The following is a 19475-nucleotide window of genomic DNA, read 5'->3' on the forward strand; positions in this document are numbered from 1 at the left end:
GAGTTATCACTACAATAAATATGATCTTTAACAACAATTAATAGTTTAATTGTCGCTAAATATGTATTTTCAAAGGCAATTGGTACTCTCTGTAAATGTCCCTAAAGTCTATAGCAACATTGAATCTAATGACAATTAATTAATGTCGGTAAAGGATCTAGCACTCTTCGTTAATGTGCATATTTATTACCAATTTTTTTTTTGTTATAGTGTATTTTGGACATTTGTTAGTTTCAAGAAAATGTGATCTCTTATTATGCCCAAAAAGAAGAGACGAAGCAATATGGCAAATTAGTTAACTTGCGATAAAAGAAGCAGACTAATTGTTTCTATACTAATATTCTAGAAAGAGTGCAATAGCATACAAAATGTTTGTACCTCAAAATAATATACTAGATGTGGCAAGCAAGAAAGCAATCTATTAGGTTCTTTTAACAATCTTCATCATTGGTTCCGTATTAGTTATCACATATTTGTTGTTGTGTGCTATGAAATATAGCACAACCCACAAGTAATTTTTTCAAAAAGTATATGAAGAAACATGTAGAAAGGGACAAAAGAGAAGACAATTTATTCTCACTGAAATTTTTAATAGAGTTCAAAAAAAAGTCACCAAAATAGCAAAAAGAAATTGCAATAGATACATGAATCACTACGACTTACAGTAAAAGATTAAGTTTCATGAAATAGGAGGAAGAAAACTTTGAGGAATGAAACACACTTCATAAAAGCTTAATTAATGTATTTCAATTCGACTCCCCTATAGCGAAAAAAACCTACAAATAATAGTGGCAGAAATAAAATTTTTGTTTACTAAAGAACCAAATGTAATGAATTCAACCATGTCAACACCGTTATGAGTTGTGGACTGGGATGTGCAAGAGTAGTAATGTCGCATTGCAATTAAAATCAATTTTCTTTGTTTATATGAAGAAACCTGTAAAAAGGGACAAAAGAGAAGATCAATTTTCAATCATCCTTGCTGAAATTTTTAACAAAGTTAAAAAATAAGTCACCAAAATAGCAAAAAGAAATTGTCATGGTTACATGAATCACTATGACTTATAGTAAAGGTTAAGCTCCATGAAATAGAAGGAAAAAAACTTTGAGGAATGAAACAAACTTCATAAGAAGATTAATTAATGTATTTGAATTCGACTACCCTATAGCGGAAAAAAACCTACAAATAATAGTGGTAGGAAATCCTTCTATTTATAAACAACAAAGGGTAGTGAACAAATGTTTATTGTGCCTTATCGGAAAAGTTACAACTCTTTGGAAAAGTTACAACCCTTCAAAAATGTCACAACCTTTCATAAAAGTCACAATTTTTCATAAAAGTCACAATTTTTCATAAAAGTCGCAACTCTTCATAAAAGTCACAACTTTTCATAAATGTTACAATTTTTCATAAAAGTCACAATTTTTCATAAAAGGGAAAGGGCTAGTTTTGAAAAAAAATAAATTAAAAGAGAATCTTGGTTTGTGATGGCGCTACGTAGGCGGATCTAGCGTTCTTTATATATATATATGTATGATTATATTGTATTGTGTTGTATCTATTATATTGTATCGTATTGTTTCATTGCATAATGTCACACATTCATAATTTGAACGATAAACATATAAGAAATTATAGGGTTCAAGGTAAAGCTATTATGAAAAAGTAGGGCAAGTGATAAAATAGAATTATTAAATAACAAGATAAAATGAGAAGAAAACATAAAGATAACGACGCGATCTCACCAAATTGGTCATTACACAAAATGGGTCTTTTCATCGTTACCTAACCATGAATCTAAACGATACAATACTATAAAATTTAAGTAACAATCAAAATAAATATTATATTTAACAAGCAACTATCATCCCAAAAAAACACCATTCAAATAAGGTGTTAGTCAACTAGCTCGAGTTTATAATAAAAAGGAAAAAAGAGTAATAAGTATCCTTAAATTATTTTTAAAATTGTAATAAAAATACTCTAGATTTGATTTTGGTCTAAAAATGCCCTCGTCCCTTAGCAAACTAATCCAATTATGTCAATATTTTGTTAATGAATCTTTTTTCGGAAAATCAGTTATAATATCAGAAGTCAACGTACTCACTATTCTCCGAATTTGATTTATATGGAAAAAATAGAAAAACATATTTGATATATATATATACTAATATTTAAATATAATTTTTTAATATATTATTTGCATTTTACACCCTCAAAAATAGTGAACTGTATATTGTGCATCACCTTAGAGTCTAGAAATATATGTAGTTTAGTTCAATATAGTCGGAGCTCGGGAGGGGGGTTAATAGACTTCCCACAAAGTTTGGGTATCTTATAGTAAATTTGGTCGCAATTAACACGTCATTTTAGTTATTTTTTCTAATTAAAATTAAAATAAGATTTGATATCAGTCCTTAAAATTCAATAGATGATAGAAAATAGGAAAATTAATTATTACTTAGGTCACAAAATTTCTTATATAAACGGCCTTTAAGTGATAAGCCGAATCATATTTGAGTTCTATCACTGGGCAAATCGCTCTCTCTCTTTCGTCGGTAAGTATATTTCTTATACTAATAATTCAACATTGTTTATAAATTTATAGAATTCTAAGCAAGAAAAATTATTATTATTTTAACCAATCATTAAATTAACCATAGATCCAAAAATCATTTTGTTTTACCATTTGGTTCAAGTAGGAAATGTTATAACAAGTATATAAAATCATATTCTTTTAGTAAACATAGCGAAATTGATCTTACTTTATTATAGACCTTTTGCTTTATAGTGAATTATTATTGTTATGGGGATTTTTTTAAAAATGTATACGATTTAGGGCAAATGTATTCTTTGTTTTAAAAGTGTTATATTTATAATTTCATCATTGCATAAATGATTTAGATATATCTTTATCATTTTAATTATTCTTTTTAGAATTTTAATTGAAATAGAAGATATGTAGCTGTATCTTTAATCATTTCACACACATAATTTTTTTATTATTTCGATGATAAATTTGTGTTTAGTGCTTTGACGATCGATTTGTTTTTCTCTCTCATCTTCTTGTCAATTTTATCATATATATATACTCCAAAAAAAACTATATAAATGTAATAATAAATTGCATTTTGGTCGTTTAGGATTGTTGTGAATAATATCAAATCTTGAGATTTCAAGGATTGTTTTTAATTTCAATCATTTTTTTATAATTGATTTTTAAAATTTTGTTAGTCGAAAAAAATATATGTGAGTCAATATAACGTCGGAGGATGAACAGGTCATTTCCTTGACAAGGAGTATATATTTTTTAGCTTTGTCACACTCACATCAATTAGTTGAAAATGTGTATTTTATACCATGATATAATCACGCTGCATTATTAATTAATAATATAAAGAAATACAAAATAATTTTGCTAATATACAAAAACACTTTATTTACTTTGACCGTGAGCTATATCAATTCAAATATTTTATGATAAAAACTTGTTCATAACAAAGTAATTTTATTAACCTATTACATATACCTCATGTATCTAAAGATACATTATTTTATTTTTATTAAATCACTTAAAAATCGTTAAATGTGAGGTATAATGTATAAAAATCTCGAGATAAAATATAGAATATATTATTTTATCACATATTTGATTGGAGGTATCAAATAATCTTGGATTATTTATTTCATCATTTTTACCATAATGAGAAAATAAATTATCTCATATATATAATAAAATACTTAAAATAACTTATTCCTAACCGAACGACCATTAAATATTTTTCATGACGATAGTAGAGACCTTATTCATTTAGAATTTGTTTACTCTTAAAACTTCATTATACACATAATTACTTCCACCCCACCCCCACCCCCACCCCCACTGCTTCCTTCCTACTGTGTTTTCATCATTATCTATCATCAGCATCCTTTAATTTTCATGTATTTATTTATGTAAAACACACAAACACACACTGAACTAGGTGTGTATTGTGTAAATATTCAACGCAGAATTATCAAGAAAGAAGAAGAAAGTAATTTAATTAAAGAAAAGAGATAAAGATCGATTAAACTCCACCGCTTTTAGGTACCCAAGAACTGATTTTTTTCATATTTTTCTTATTTATTGTGTAAAAAGTGATTATGGGTCTTCAAATTTTTGGCTTATTTAACTTATTAAGCATCTGGGTAGAGGTTATTTATCATAAAGATGTCGTCTTTTTGGAAATTGCTTCAAGCTGATCGGCTGTTCTTGAATTGCAGTGACTATGAATGGTTATATTATGCTTAAATCAGTTGGGAGTTTTTGTGGGGTTGTTTTGTTTTTCAGTTTTGGTGGTTGAAACAATGTGTTTCTTTGCTAATTTTAGTGTTTTTGTAGTGATATAAGTTTGAATTGTTTGTTTGTTTTACTATATGATCAAATATGTTACACTATGATGACTTTACTTTGGAGGCTAAACTATGTAGGTATATTATGCTTAAATCACTTAGTAGTTTTTCTGGGGTTCCTTTGTTTTCATTCTTTGTGGTTGAAACAATGTATTTGTTTACTAATTTTAGTGTTTTTGTAGTGCTATAAGCTTGCATTGTTTGTTTGTTTTACTGGATGATCAAACATATTACACTATGATGACTTAACATTGGAGGCTAAACTATGCATGTATATATTATGCTTAAATCAGTTGGGAGTTTTTCTGGGGTTGTTTTGTTTTTCATTCTTTTTGGTTGAAACAATGTATTTGGTTGCTAATTTTAGTGTTTTTGTAGTGTTGTAAGCTTGTTTTGTGTGTTTGTTTTACCAAATGATCAAACATTCTCAAACACATAACACTATGATGACTTTGCTTTGGAGGCTCTCCTTGTTGCTAGTTAATTTGTTGTGACTAGTTTTTTGTCCTTCGATTTTTGTTACTGTATATTATGGTATTATTTGGTTGTTGTAGTTACTGTTCAACATGGTTTGTTAGGATTTTACATCCATTACTTCTTTTTCTGGATTGCTTTGGTCTGTTTTTTGCTGAGCCAAGTGTCTGCATACTCTTTACTCCCCCGAAACTCCATTTCGTGTGACTACACTGGGTATGTTGTTGCATATATGGATCCCATTACTTGAGAATTCCAAGATTTTGTTTCCATGGATCAATCAGTGAGTGGATTATGTAATAAAGTTGTGCTATTTATACCAGGAGAAGTTGGCTGATATAATGCCCAATCAGTCAACTAAGCTTCAATCTGAAATAGTTGTAGTCTGCTTTATGAAACTAGTATATCCATTTTGCTTGTTCGAGTGTTTTGATCCTAAATTTTGTTTAGATGAACGAAAATTCAATCTGCTTATGTTTTGGTGCATTTGAGAATGATAATAGGCTGTTAAGAGTGAAGTGCTTATAATATTGACAGGAAAACATATAGAACTGGCTTGGTGTTGTTTCATGGGAAACCGGGGGCAGAAAAGGACTGAAAATGTTGATGAACTGCCTGCCGATAAGCGACCCTGTAGCTCAACAGATTTCAGGCCTAGTACTTCCAACTCAGTGATTCCTACTACAATGAGTTCCATACACGAAAGTCACCATGGTGATATAGACACATCGCCATCATCATCATCATCCACTTCAGGGTCAAGCGAAGGTGAAAAGGACTCTGCTTATGGATCTTGTGAATCTGATAATACTTATAGGGACTATTACAGGCGGCAATTAATGGGCAATCAGAGCAAATTCAATGGAGTTTTAGAAAGTTTGAGCAAAGAATCTGAAGAATCAGCACTGTTGGTTGCTCTTACGGAGCTATGTGATTTGTTATCGTTTTCTCCTGATAGTTCAATGTCGAACGTAATGGCAGATTTATTTTCTCCCGTTCTTGTAAGATTGGCTAGATATGAGAGCAATCCTGAAATAATGCTATTAGCAATCAGGGCAATGACTTATTTATGTGAAGTTCATCCTCGTTCTTCGGCCTCCCTTGTCAATCATGATGCAGTTCCTGCCCTTTGCCAAAGACTAAGGGCCATTGAGTTTTTGGATGTGGCTGAACAGGTATGATGAAATTGTTTATCAATACTTCATTTTTTTTTGTGTGTTAGATTAAAGAGTAGAAGGCTTTTTAGATGTTCTCCTGCGATTTTATTTTTTATTTTTGAGTTATCCTGTGATTGATTTTTTCCCTCTTCAACTTAGTGTCTGCAAGCACTAGAGAAAATCTCGCGGGAGCAACCTATAGTGTGTTTGCAATCTGGGGCTATAATGGCCATTTTACGTTACATTGATTTCTTTTCGACAAGTGAGCAGGTAAAGCAATAACATTAACAATCTGCTATAGATAAACTGATGATATTGAGGTTGAAATGTTTATTTTCTTCTGTTTGTTTCTTTTATCTGTTGCAGAGGAAGGCACTCTTAACTGTCGTAAATATTTGTAAAAAGCTTCCCTCCGGATGTCCTCCACCTTTAATGGAGGCGGTTCCCGTTTTGTGCAATCTTCTTCTATATGAGGATAGACAGGTATAATTTGTGGAAAGTTGTTCCTGGACTGATCCCTCTTAATTATTCAGTGTTACACTGTTATAACATTGAAATGGTTTCTTTATCTTTCAGCTTGTTGAGAGCGTAGCAACTTGTTTGATTAGAATAGTCGAGCAGGCATGCCATTCTTCAGAGATGCTGGACCAACTGTGTAACCACATGCTGGTTCAGCAAGTCACACATCTCATAGAGTTGAATGGAAGAACAACAGTTAGCCAATCAGTTTATGTTGTAAGATCTTGAAGTGTATTTTAGTTGCTGACATCAGATATGAATATCCCTAATCTACATTCTTCAGTTTCTTGGTTTATATGTAATTTTTTCCCTTCATGTTAGGGTTTAATTGGGTTACTTGTCAAACTGGCTGCTGGCTCTATTGTTGCTGTCAAGACTCTCTTTGAACTTAACATCAGCCACATATTAAAGGACATTTTATCCACTCATGACTTCTCACATGGGGTGCCTTCTACTCTGATGGTTGATGGGCATTATAATCAGGTGCTTTATAAAGTTCCCTTATTCTTTTAATTATTGATTGTGATGTTTGTTTAGATGAAACTATTTCGCAGCTATATATGATAAGGGAGTTGTAGCATAGAATTGACCCCAACAATAATAATATACTTAGTATAACCTCACAAGTGGGGTTTGGGAGGGTAAAATTGTAACACAGACCTTAACCCTACCTTTGTGGGCATAAATTGACCCCAAAAAATAAAAAAGAGATTAAAGTGGAGTGAGAAGTGTCGAGACGAAAATTGTACATAAGCTTCTCAAAATTGCTGCTCTCTGTCTTGTTTTGCCAAATAATATAAATGCAATCACGCATTGATATCTTTCTCAAACATTTTGGTCCCTATCATAAGAACTGGTGGCTTAAGCTCCATAGAATAGTGCATGTTTGAAAAAGGAGAGACCCAAATTTAGAGAATTAAGTCTGCCTTAGGATTTTCAGCAATGGGTCAAGAAAAGGCATTTAAGTGGTGCTAATGGGGCTCTAACTTGGGACCTCATATAAACCTCGAACCCCCCTGGCAATTGCTTTGGAGATATTCCTTGTGTCGAGAAGTTAATATCATATACATATTTTAATTTTTTCAAAAATGTAGTTTACCTATACAAAGTAAATTTTTCCAACAAATGGGGTTTCATTTGACAGATAGTTCTCTGTTGCCTGGTAGTTTGAGGAAAGATACCAAAGTAATATTAGTTTAGTAGAGCACAAACTTTGTGCTTTCTTTATTGACTTGTGTACATGCACTTGCTTGAGTTTTACTTGTCACGAGTTGGAAAAAGAGGGACCAATGAGGTCATGCTGTATTTCTTGAATGATATTTAGGTCTTCTTTTTTTCTCTGGAAAATAAGTGATCTGTCTTTGCTTCATTCAGTTTTAGTATGGAACTCATGGATTGCTATTAGAGGAGCTACATGGTGTTCTCGTTGGAATAGATAGAATATGGAAGTATGGTGCAATCATGATGAAAACTTATTATTATTCAAGTGTAAATGATCTGGACCAACCGCATTGATAACCAAGTTTGTGGCAGCTAAGATCTACAGTAAGATTAAGGGTTAAGAGAACCATTTCTTCATTTGAAAGAGAAGGAAGAATAGTAGGAGTATGAATTAGAAGGGAGTGTAGAGGAATACCACCATAAATCTGATGTGCAAGTCTTGACTTGGAATTATGGAGTAGAGGAATACCACCATAAATTTGATGTGCAAGTCTTGATTTGCTTATAAGTAATTATAATTTCATCGATACTGGGGAAGATCCCATATAACAAGAGGTATAGCAAAAGTAGAGAATCCTCTGCTCAAAGAGGAACCTCATGGGTGAACCAAAAGACATCTAAAATACGAGGCTATTCCACAGAAGTATGAATCAAGGTCCTTCCCTTCAAAAGATCTCTTATTTCCTCCTTCACTCCTATGCTTAATGAATGAAGTAGCTTTTCTTACCTTTTAGTTGTAAGACTTTCAGAGAGGGAAATAGGAAAGAGATGGTTGAAAGGTGGCTGAAAACTGAAAAAGAAAAATCATCTCAAATGAAAAGGAGTTATCTAGATTTTTCCATATAAAATGTTGTAAATCATGCATCTAATCATCTAAACAAACAGTTAGCCTACAGTGGTAGGATCATCAACAGTTCATCATTTTGCCCCCTTTCAAACAATGTTGAGCTTTGCTTGCAATTAGGGGTCTCAAATGGGCGAGTTGAGTTGAAATTGGAGATATTAAAATGGGTTGAAATAGAAATTGGATTGGGTCCTAGCCCGCCCAAGTTTACTTTGGGCTCAAATGGGCTTAAACACGGGTTGGGTCTTGACCCACCCAATTTGACCTGATTAATCTCAATAATTTTAATATATCATTATTTAAGTTTTATGACCACAATTTGAATTTGAACTCAGGATAAATTTTAAAAAAAGAAGTTACAAATGGATAGATAAATCTTAAAAGATATAAAATAAATAGTAATTCATACCTTCAATATATAGGAACATACATTACATTACATCAATGCAAATAAAGAGTCTTAAAATGGGTTGAAATTGGAGATTAAATTGGTCTCAATTGAGGATTCTCTTAAAATGGGTTAAGACTTAAATGAGTTGAGATTGAACCCATTTCAAATTATCTTGAGCCCAATTCTTAAAATTTTGGGCGGGTTACCTATAATTGGGCTCTTTTTTGACACCCCTACTTGCAATATAAGTAATTTCCTTTGGTATAGCTTTGTTGACACCCCTTTAATTTATGAAACGGCAGTACCTTGGCTCATATCTTGTTAGATGGTATGACTGTACATGTGATGACTGCTGAAGGAAAAGAGTTGTATTGTCTTTGTCCTCAGGTAGATGAAGTTCTCAAGTTGTTAAATGAACTTCTTCCTCCCATATCCAGAGAGCAGAATATCAAGCTAGCCGAAGACAAGGAAGATTTCCTCATCAACCATCCGGATCTTCTGGAGAAATTTGGGTTTCATTTACTTCCTGTGCTGATCCAGGTGGTTATACTTATTTGTGGTATATAAATTAGCTTGCTCTAGCTTCCCCTGACTCTTTTTTAATCGTTAAACAGGTGGTCAATTCTGGCATGAATTTAAATGCATGGTTTGGCTGTCTCTCTGTCATCAATAAGTTGGTTTATTTCAGCAAATCTGACAGGCTTGAATTTCTTCAAGATACTAACATTTCAAGGTGAGATGCTTTTGCTTCTTCCATGTTTTAAGGAAAAATTAAGTATCTTCTTCTATTAGTCTAAATTGACTTCTCTGTATCTTACAGCTTCTTAGCAGGAGTTTTTACTCGCAAAGATCCTCATGTTCTGATACTAGCCCTTCAAATTGTTGATAAGCTACTAGAGAAGCTCTCTCATAGTTTCTTGGACTCATTTGTTAAGGAAGGTGTTCTTTTTGCTGTTGATGCACTTCTTTCCCCTGAAAAATGTTCGCAGTCTCTGTTTTCAACCAATGGTGTTCAAGCATCAGATGAAGCCGGCCAAGGATCAGTACCACCTACTGCAGTAAATTGTCTTTGTTTTGCTTCTGATGCTGTTCAGTCTCCAACAGGACCAGAATCAAGGACTTGCAAGATAGAGAAAGAGACTGTCCAAAGTCTTGCTAGGCATATCAAGACCAATTACTTTGCAACAGACTCAATGAACCCCAGATTAGGAATAACCGATGTTCTTCAGAAGCTCAAGACTCTTTCTTCTCAGTTAACTGATCTGGTTCACAAATTTAGTAGCAGCATTGCTCCTTCTCAAGAGAAAGAAGACTTTTACCCTGTTTTGCATCAAATTATGTCAGAGTTAAATGGGAATAATGCCATTTCTACGTTCGAGTTCATTGAGAGTGGAGTTGTGAAGTCTCTAGTAAATTACCTCTCCAATGGCCAATACTTGGGAAAAAAGGTAGATGGTGATGTCTCAGTAAATCAGCTGTATATTATAGAAAATAGATTTGAGCTGATTGGTAGATTACTTTTGGATAACTCTGGCCCGCTTGTGGAGAACTCCACTTTTCTAGCTTTGATAAGGAGATTGCATAGTGCACTTTGCTCTGTTGAAAACTTCCCAGTCATCAGTCATGCATCTAAGCTACGAAACTCATATGCTACAATCCCATATGGGCATTGTACTCCATATCCTTGTCTGAAGGTCCAGTTTGTGAAGGGAGAGGGGGAGTCATCACTTGTTGATTATCCGGAGAGTGTTGTGAATGTAGATCCCTTTTCGCTGTTGGAAACAATTGAGGGATACCTGTGGCCAAAAGTGAGTAGAAAGAAAAGTGAAAAGTTGAATCCACCCACTCTGGATTTGGAGGAAGAGTCACCATCTCGTGTATCACAAGATGTAAGCACGTCTCAAGGTAAAAATCCAGGACCCATGGAATCGGACACCACTTCCACAGATTCCCATGAAACGCAGGTTGCTTTATCATTTTTTTCCTTTTTTGTACTTGTTGTTCCTCAATCTGTTATGTTTAGACTTTCTATTTAGTGGCAATGAGCTTCCTCATCCAAAATTCCTGTGGTTCTCTTTCAGGTTGTGAAGAATAACTTGCAACTATTTGCTGAAGTGGAAACTGTGGATGTAGAACCAACAAAGAGTGTTCCAATGGATATTTCAGATGTTAATGCAGTAAGTCTTTTCCTTCGCTAACAGTTTTAACAAGTTATATCTTATGTATTTTTGAGTATGTCCTCGATTCTTGCTTTGCGATGGGTGACATTGTTATATCTTTTAAGTGATTTTGTATTATGCTTTGAATATCTACAGAATCTTAATTGACTGTCTCAAATCAACCTGATCCTCTGAATTCTGTCATATCCCTGATGTTATGTTTGCGCTGATGCCTTGTAGGAGTCTTTGAAGAAAGGAAGATTGAATTCATCTGAAGATGATAGTAGTACAAGTTTGGAGTGTACTGGATGTTGTGATGATGAAAATGTTGCACCTAAATTGATATTCTACCTGGAGGAACAGAAGTGGAACCACAAGTTGACCCTATATCAAACTGTACTCCTGCAGCAGATTAAAGCAGAGAATGACATCACTACTAATTCAAGCATATGGAGTCAAGTACACAGGGTGACCTACAGAAGATTTGTGAGACATAAACCAGGATGTCCTCAGAGTTGCAAACATGCTGTACATTCTACTCCATCTGAGAAACCTACAGCATGGTGGCAGTACACCCCATCTTTCTCTAGCATGTTTGGTTCTGAAATGGTTGATTTTGAGAAATCAAGTCCAACTTATGATATCTTATTTCTTCTTAGAAGCTTGGAAGGTTTGAACAGGTTCAGTTTTCATCTTGGGTCTCGAACAAAACTATATGCTTTTGCTGAAGGAAAGACTACCAATTTTGGTGATATTAAGGTCACAAATTCTGATCTCCCTCAGAATGAATTTGCAAGCACTAAATTGACAGAGAAAATAGAACTGCAAATGAGGAATCCCTTTTCTGTTTCCATAGGTGGTTTGCCACCTTGGTGTGAACAACTGGTTAATTCATGCCCCTTTTTGTTTGGTTTCGAAGCAAGATGCAAGTATTTCCGCCTTGCTGCATTTGGTCGACAGCCAATTCAGCCTGAATCATCGTCTCATAATACGGCTGCAGGCATGAGTGGTAGGCACCAAAACAGTAGTGTTTTACGCCGGAAAAAATTAATAGTTCATCGAAGTAGAATTTTGGATTCTGCTAGGCAGATGATGGAACTCCATGCCAATCAGAAGGTTGTCATTGAGGTGGAATATAATGATGAGGTTGGTACTGGTCTTGGTCCGACGCTAGAATTTTTTACCTTGGTCAGTCATGAGTTCCAGAAGATTGGGCTAGCGATGTGGAGAGGTGATCACATGGCTCATGGCAGCGTGAGTGTAGAGGAGGAATCTGGAATTATTTTCTCTCCTTTTGGTCTGTTCCCCCGCCCATGGTCACCTTCACCCCATTCATTAAATGGCCTAGAGTTCTCTGAAGTGCTGAAAAAGTTTGTGCTTCTGGGCCAGATAGTTGCGAAGTCTCTTCAAGATGGCAGGGTTCTAGATCTTCGGTTATCCAGAGCATTTTACAAGCTTCTTCTTGGGAAGGTATGCTCCATGCTTTAGTAGACATCCTTGTTAGTTCTAGTTCTTGAGTTCTCCTTATGTTCTCTTCTTTTTGTAGGAACTCACTGTGTATGACATCCCGTCATTTGACCCTGAACTTGGTGGAGTTCTCCTAGAATTTCAGGCTCTTGTTGAAAGAAAAAGACATCTGGAATCACATCCTGAGGGAAAATCATCGTTAGACCTAGAACTTAATTTCCGGAATACAAAAATTGGTGATCTTTGTCTTGACTATACTCTTCCTGGCTATCCAGATTATGTCCTTAATTCTGCATCTGATGCAAAAACGGTTAGCACTCTACAAGTTGATGCCTGATATTTTTTGAGATTCTAACATGCTAATCATTGAAGTTGATAACTTGTTTCTAGGTTGACTCCTCTAACTTAGAGGAATATGTTTTACTCGTTGTGGATGCTACTCTAAATTCTGGAATTTCCAGACAAATTGGAGCATTCAAGTCGGGCTTTGATCAGGTCCGTCTCCATCAGTCTACCTTTTAGTATAAACTATTGAAGTAATAGTTCTTCAACTATAGTTTGCATAAGTTTCAGTTTATGATCAACTTCTATTTCTGTCTGATCTACTTACTATTCAATTGACAATTGGATGCAAGAGAATACTCCCTGGAAGAAATAATTCCAGAAATTTATAGGAGAGGCCATGTAGGTTTTTATCACGCCTTAAGATTTGCAGGTCATTTGAGATCATTTTCATCTGGTACATGAACACTAACAACACAGTCAAATTCATCATGTGGTGATCCCCAATATGTAACTTCCATCTGTATTTGAAATACTATACCGCTGTTATTTCTTCTTATAAAAATGGCAGAATTTTGGAGCTACTTCATCAAATCAAATAATCAGTTTATATTGCCATAAGATTTAGTAGGAATTCTAAATGCGGTTCGCGGGTTACTCATTTGTTCTGTCTTAACCTTTTCTAAAACCAATAGTTTTCATCTTCAATGTTGTTGATTCCTCAGGTTTTCCCCATCAGACATCTTCAGATTTTCACTGAAGATGAATTAGAGAGACTATTGTGCGGAGAGTGTGGATTCTGGAACGTAAGTTGTGTTTTCTGAGCAGCTGATGGGTATTACTTAAAGATCGATCTCCTGTTTTTTTTTTAAAACCTATTTTTGTTGTTTTGGGCAGTCCAATGAGCTTCTGGATCACATCAAGTTTGACCATGGGTACACTGCCAACAGTCCTCCAGTTTTAAATGTTCGTACAGTCCTATCTTCTTAGATTTTTATTCTTTAATGGAACCAATTGCTACTAATGACAATTGACTTACTGCAAATCTGTAGTTACTTGAAATTATGAAGGAATTTGACAGCAAGCAACAGAGAGCATTCCTGCAGTTTGTGACTGGTGCACCTAGACTGCCTCCAGGGGGTCTGGCATCTCTTAGCCCAAAGTTAACAATCGTTCGGAAGGTACTTCCAGTAGATTTCCTGAGTGCTTAATAGACGAAACAAAAAGATGTTCGCATTATTATGTTACTTCCTGCTCTAACGTCTACTGTTTTGGTTTGTCGCAGAGTTGCAGTGTTTGGGTCGACGCTGACCTACCTAGTGTGATGACATGTGCCAATTATCTCAAGCTACCACCTTACTCTTCAAAAGTCAGCTCCTTTCTCTTTCACTCCCTTGTGTGAGATATCTTTTCTTTATTATTTGACAAAAGAAATAACTCCTTTTTCCCGTTAAATTTTGCAGGAGAAAATGAAGGAAAAGCTGTTATATGCTATAATGGAAGGACAAGGCTCATTCCATCTTTCATAGGTTCCCTGGCTTGATCAGTCAGGTACATAGCTTGTGAATAGTATAGTTCAGAGTAGGTGGTGGCTTAGAAGATCGTGGCAGCGGGTGGTTTGTGGAGTTGAAGGAGAGCTGGTTGCTGCTGCTGGCCTAACTAAACTTGGTGGTTGTGCAGACATCAATGGTTTATTAGTTATTAGTATAAAAATTATAAGTAGATAGTCCAGTTCTTGAAGGAGAATTATACAGTGAAAAGTTCTTTTGGGGAAGGGGGGTTAAAGCTTTGTTGGTAAACTATGTATACAGGAAACAATTGTGGACACATATTTCTTTTAAGGTCGGTTTGATAGAAAGATGAAACTTTCTTATTATGTTCCTTCTTTTTGGTTTCATTTCTCTTCTTGAGCTTACAAACTTGGTCGGAAATGCCTGTTTTGAGCTCACTTAGATAGATGTTCCTGCTGATCTCGACTTTAGATATTGTCAACTTCTGACTATCCACGCGGAGTTTGACACTTTTCTTGTCTGATTTATCTTTATATGTCCGGTCTTTGTATCCCTGTTTTGATCGAAAGATCTTTTTCCATGTGCTATCACTATAGAGATCTTGAAATTGCAAGATTTATTGCAATTTGTTGGAGTACAAGAAATGTACTTTTGGTCTTTGAAGGCCAAATTCAGAACCAGTAAAAGTTTCCCTCAAACACTTTTTTTTATGTTGCTTTTTTCAGGTCTTACTGTAGTCTACTATTGAGATGCAATACGGATACTTTTGATATTTTGCATATGCAATATTTGACTTACATAATTTTTTTTTTTAACTTCTTAAACTTCGGTCACTCAAATATCTTTCACATAAAATGAGATGAAGGGGTACTTTTACATTGCATATTTCGATCCTATACATTATACAAGTGTAGTTTGCTATGGGTTTCAAAACTTGTATAACAAGAATGATATACCCATAACATTTCAATCCTATACAAGTGTAGCTTGCTATGATTTTCAAAACTTATAGAACTAGAAAGATATACTCCTTACATTTTAATTCACGTATCTTATTTTTCTTTTTAGTTTTTTTTTTTTTTAAAAAAAGAAATCTCTTAATAATTCAAAAAGTGTCTTAATCTAGACATACTTCAAATTGGAAGTACTATTCACCCACACTCCAAAAAGAACAAAAAAGAAAAAATATAATCTTCCCTGGGGTTTGAAGGGTGTGTGTACAAGAACCACCCAATAAATGATTGTCAAACAAGAGGAAGAAAATATCCCTTACGCCCCCACCCCAACCCCACAAAAAAAAAATGGCTCCCAAAGGAAATACTCTCTCTCTCCTTAATTATTTGTTCATTTTTTCCTTTTTAGTTATTCCTATTTACTTATTTATTTTGACAAATCAAGAAAGGATAAATTTTTTTTTACCTATTATACCCTCAGTTAATTACTTTGAAAAAGGTAGAACTTTTTTAAAATGGTAAATTCACTATGTCAATACTTGTTTTCTTAATATGTGTGTCAATTTAAAAGTGGACAAGTAATTAGGGACAGAGGAAAGTAACATTACCCACCATGCATATTTTAATTATTTCAGTACTTGAAACATCTAAGCTATTTATAATTATTTAATTAAACAAATGAGTTCTGATATCAACCACACACTCAATTAGTCCATCTTAATAATCCAAAAAATGTCTTAATCTAGACATGCTCCAAGTAGATGGCACCTTCCATCCACACTCCAAAAAGAACAAAAATATGTGAAAATATCCCATTCTTCTAGATATTTTTTTAATTTTTTTCCATAAAAAAAAACATAATATATAAACAACACCTCAAATTAGACTTTAACCAACAAATAAACACTTTAACTTTGATAGTGTATATTTAAACACCTCAACTTAATTTCTCAACGGACAATCAAACACTTCAACCCATCTTCACTGTGTCTCGTGGATATCTGATACTAACTTGACACAATAATTTTTGAATGTGTCTAAATGATTATTTTATATGTTGTAGTGTTCAATTGCTATATAAGAGACAAGATGAAGTGTCTAAATATGCATACTCAGTTGTGTTGTGTCCGTACCCCCGCCCTCCCCAAAAAAAAAAATCAAGAAGAAGAGTGTAAGTATAGGAGCCACCAGCTAAATCTCAATTTAATTTTAACTGACAATTAAATCCTTCAATTCATCATTACTATGTCTCGTGGACATCTAATACTAATTTGACATAATAATTGTTGAATGTGTCTAGATGATTATTTTGTATGAGACCGATTGAAGTGTTATCATACTCGATTGTGTTGTGTCCAATCACCCCCCACTCCCACCCCCACCCCCACCCCCAAAAAAATAAAATCAAGAAAAGAGTGAAAGTACAAGAACCACCAACTAAACCCCATTACGTAGTTCATTCCTTCTCCACCCAAAACCCCTCTAACCCCAAAAATAAACACCTTATCACCATTTCCTCAATTTGAAACAACTTCTCCCTCTCCTTTCTCTTCTTCCCCAAATGTTCAAGAATTCATGACAACTCTACTACCCCCCACCCCCCTTTCACCCCCTTCCTCAACTTCACCATTTCCCTTCACCCAAAATCTCATCTTTAACTCCTTCTCTTCCTCAACCCTCACCTGTAAAGCTACCAATAGCTCATTTCAACCTCACCCCACTTCCAATTCCTCCAACCCCGCTTCCTTAATCACCTCCAAGAACCCATTTTCAGCTTCCCCTGACAATACCCTTTTGACCCTTTTGCAGCAAAGGAAGACTGATGAAGCTTGGTTATACTACACCAAGAATCTTGATCAACAACTCCCAAACCCCACTTGTCTTAGCCGTTTAGTTTCTCAATTATCTTACCAAAACTCCACTATCAGCCTCCGCCGTGCTCAGTCAATCATCCAACGCCTCCGCCATGAACAGCAGCTCCACCGCCTCGACGCGAATTCCCTTGGACTTCTTGCTAGTGCTGCAGCTAAAGGTGGACATGTTCTTTATGCTGCTTCTATTATTAAGTCAATGTTGAAATCTGGTTATTTACCTCATGTTAAAGCTTGGAGTTCTGTTGTTAGTCGTCTTGCATCCTCTGGTGATGATGGTCCAATTGAGAGTTTGCGTCTTTTTTGTGCTGTTACTAAAAGGATTCGTAGGTTGTCTAATCTTGATTTGGTTAAGCATTCGCGGCCTGATACAGCCGCGTATAATGCTGTGTTGAATGCTTGTGCTAATCTTGGTGATAAAAATAGATTCTTGGAGTTGTTTAATGAAATGAGTGAGTTTGATTGTGAGCCTGATGTTTTGAGTTATAATGTGATGATTAAGCTTTGTGCAAGAGGTGATAGGAAGGATTTGCTTGTTTTCGTATTGGAAAGGATACTTGAGAAAGGAATTCCATTGTGTATGTCAACATTTCAGTCTCTTGTTGCTGCTTATGTTGGTTTTGGTGATTTGGTTACTGCTGAAAAAGTTGTTCAGGCAATGAGGGAAGGGAGGAGGGATTTGTGTAAGATGCTAAGAGAGGGTAATGTGGAAGAGGTGTGTTTGAATGATAGTGATGTGTTTGACAAGTTGCTCCCGAATTCTGTTAATTGGAGAGATAATGAGCCACCGGAGTTGTCTAGAGTATTTGAACCGAATTCTCGGATGTATACGACTTTAATGAAAGGTTATATGAATGCTGGCCGTGTTACAGATATGGTGAGGATGTTAGAGGCAATGAGACATCTAGGAGATAGTGAGAGCCATCCGGACCATGTCACTTACACGACGGTTATTTCTGCGTTTGTGAAGCAAGGTTTAATGGATAGGGCACGGGAGGTACTGGCCGAGATGGTCAGGATTGGTGTCCCTGCTAATAGAGTAACTTACAATGTTTTGATCAAAGGATATTGCCAACAGCTGCATATTGACATGGCAGAAGAGCTGATTAAAGAGATGATTGATACTGGAATAGAGCCTGATGTGGTTTCTTATAACACAATCATTGATGGATGTATATTGGTAGATGACTGTGCAGGAGCTCTTTCTTACTTCAACGAGATGAGAGCGAGAGGTATTGCTCCGACCAAAGTAAGTTACACCACTTTGATGAAAGCTTTTGCCTCGTCTGGTCAGGCTAAGCTAGCTAACAAGGTGTTTGACGAGATGCTTAAAGACCCTCGAGTGAAGGTTGATTTGGTGGCTTGGAATATGTTGGTAGATGCATACTCTAAGCTGGGAAAGGTTGAGGAAGCAAAGAGTGTGATCGAGAGGATGAAAGAAAATGGATTCTACCCGAACGTGGCCACTTATGGCAGTCTTGCAAATGGAATTGCTTTGGCTAGGAAGCCGGGAGAAGCACTCTTGCTTTGGAATGAGATAAAACAGAGGTGCAGAATGGGAAATGGAGAGGAGTCTATTCCTTCTTCAGGTGTCCCGCCATTGGAACCTGATGAAGGACTGTTGGATACTTTGGCAGACATATGTGTCCGAGCAGCTTTCTTCAGGAAAGCTTTGGAGATCGTTGCTTGCATGGAACAACATGGGATACCACCAAATAAGACCAAGTTTACTAGGATCTACGTCGAGATGCATTCAAGGATGTTTACTAGTAAGCATGCGTCGAGAGCTAGACAGGATAGGAGAAAGGAACGAAAACGAGCAGCTGAAGCATTCAAGTTCTGGTTGGGATTGCCCAACTCCTATTATGGAAGTGAATGGCGCCTTGATTCAGTAATCGACGATGAATACAAATCTTAGTAATTGAAGATGAAAACATAGGTATTAAACTTGAATATATAGATTTGAAAGTTTGTTGTGTTATACACAGTTGAAATATAATCTGATACAGCTTTCTCCTCGATTCTAGTATAGCTGGAAGGCAGGAATTTAATGTAATGAAGCCCTGATATAACCACACTCTGTATTCTATGTATGATGATCAATAGCAATTATACTTTTTTGTTTTACCAAAGTTCATAAGGTGTATACATCAATTAATGGGTTACATAATGCTGTACTTTCTGGCTCTTTCGTCAATGCATGGTAAAAGAACCACCTGGTTTTATTCATGAA

The 19475-nt window shown here is 35.2% G+C and overlaps 2 protein-coding genes across 2 annotated transcripts; both read left to right on the top strand.

Moving 5' to 3' along the window:
* The first annotated feature begins 3902 nt into the window (after nt 1-3902).
* LOC125870272 (E3 ubiquitin-protein ligase UPL4) lies at nt 3903-15128 on the top strand. Its single transcript, XM_049550665.1, has 18 exons — nt 3903-4088; nt 5405-6042; nt 6184-6294; nt 6391-6507; nt 6601-6759; nt 6865-7026; nt 9387-9539; nt 9614-9732; nt 9820-10963; nt 11081-11176; nt 11399-12628; nt 12705-12935; nt 13016-13120; nt 13633-13713; nt 13805-13873; nt 13960-14088; nt 14193-14276; nt 14371-15128. Exons 2-18 carry the CDS (start codon nt 5437-5439, stop codon nt 14434-14436), a joined length of 4662 nt encoding a protein of 1553 aa, XP_049406622.1. The 5' UTR covers nt 3903-4088; nt 5405-5436; the 3' UTR covers nt 14437-15128.
* A 1715-nt stretch (nt 15129-16843) lies between these two features.
* On the top strand, nt 16844-19412 carry LOC125870502 (pentatricopeptide repeat-containing protein At3g09650, chloroplastic). Its single transcript, XM_049550948.1, has one exon. The coding sequence runs from the start codon at nt 16947-16949 to the stop codon at nt 19158-19160; it is 2214 nt and encodes a 737-aa protein (XP_049406905.1). The 5' UTR covers nt 16844-16946; the 3' UTR covers nt 19161-19412.
* Nucleotides 19413-19475: the final 63 nt, after the last annotated feature.

Source organism: Solanum stenotomum, chromosome 7 (assembly GCF_019186545.1).
Source record: "Solanum stenotomum isolate F172 chromosome 7, ASM1918654v1, whole genome shotgun sequence".
Taxonomy (NCBI): Eukaryota; Viridiplantae; Streptophyta; class Magnoliopsida; order Solanales; family Solanaceae; genus Solanum; species Solanum stenotomum.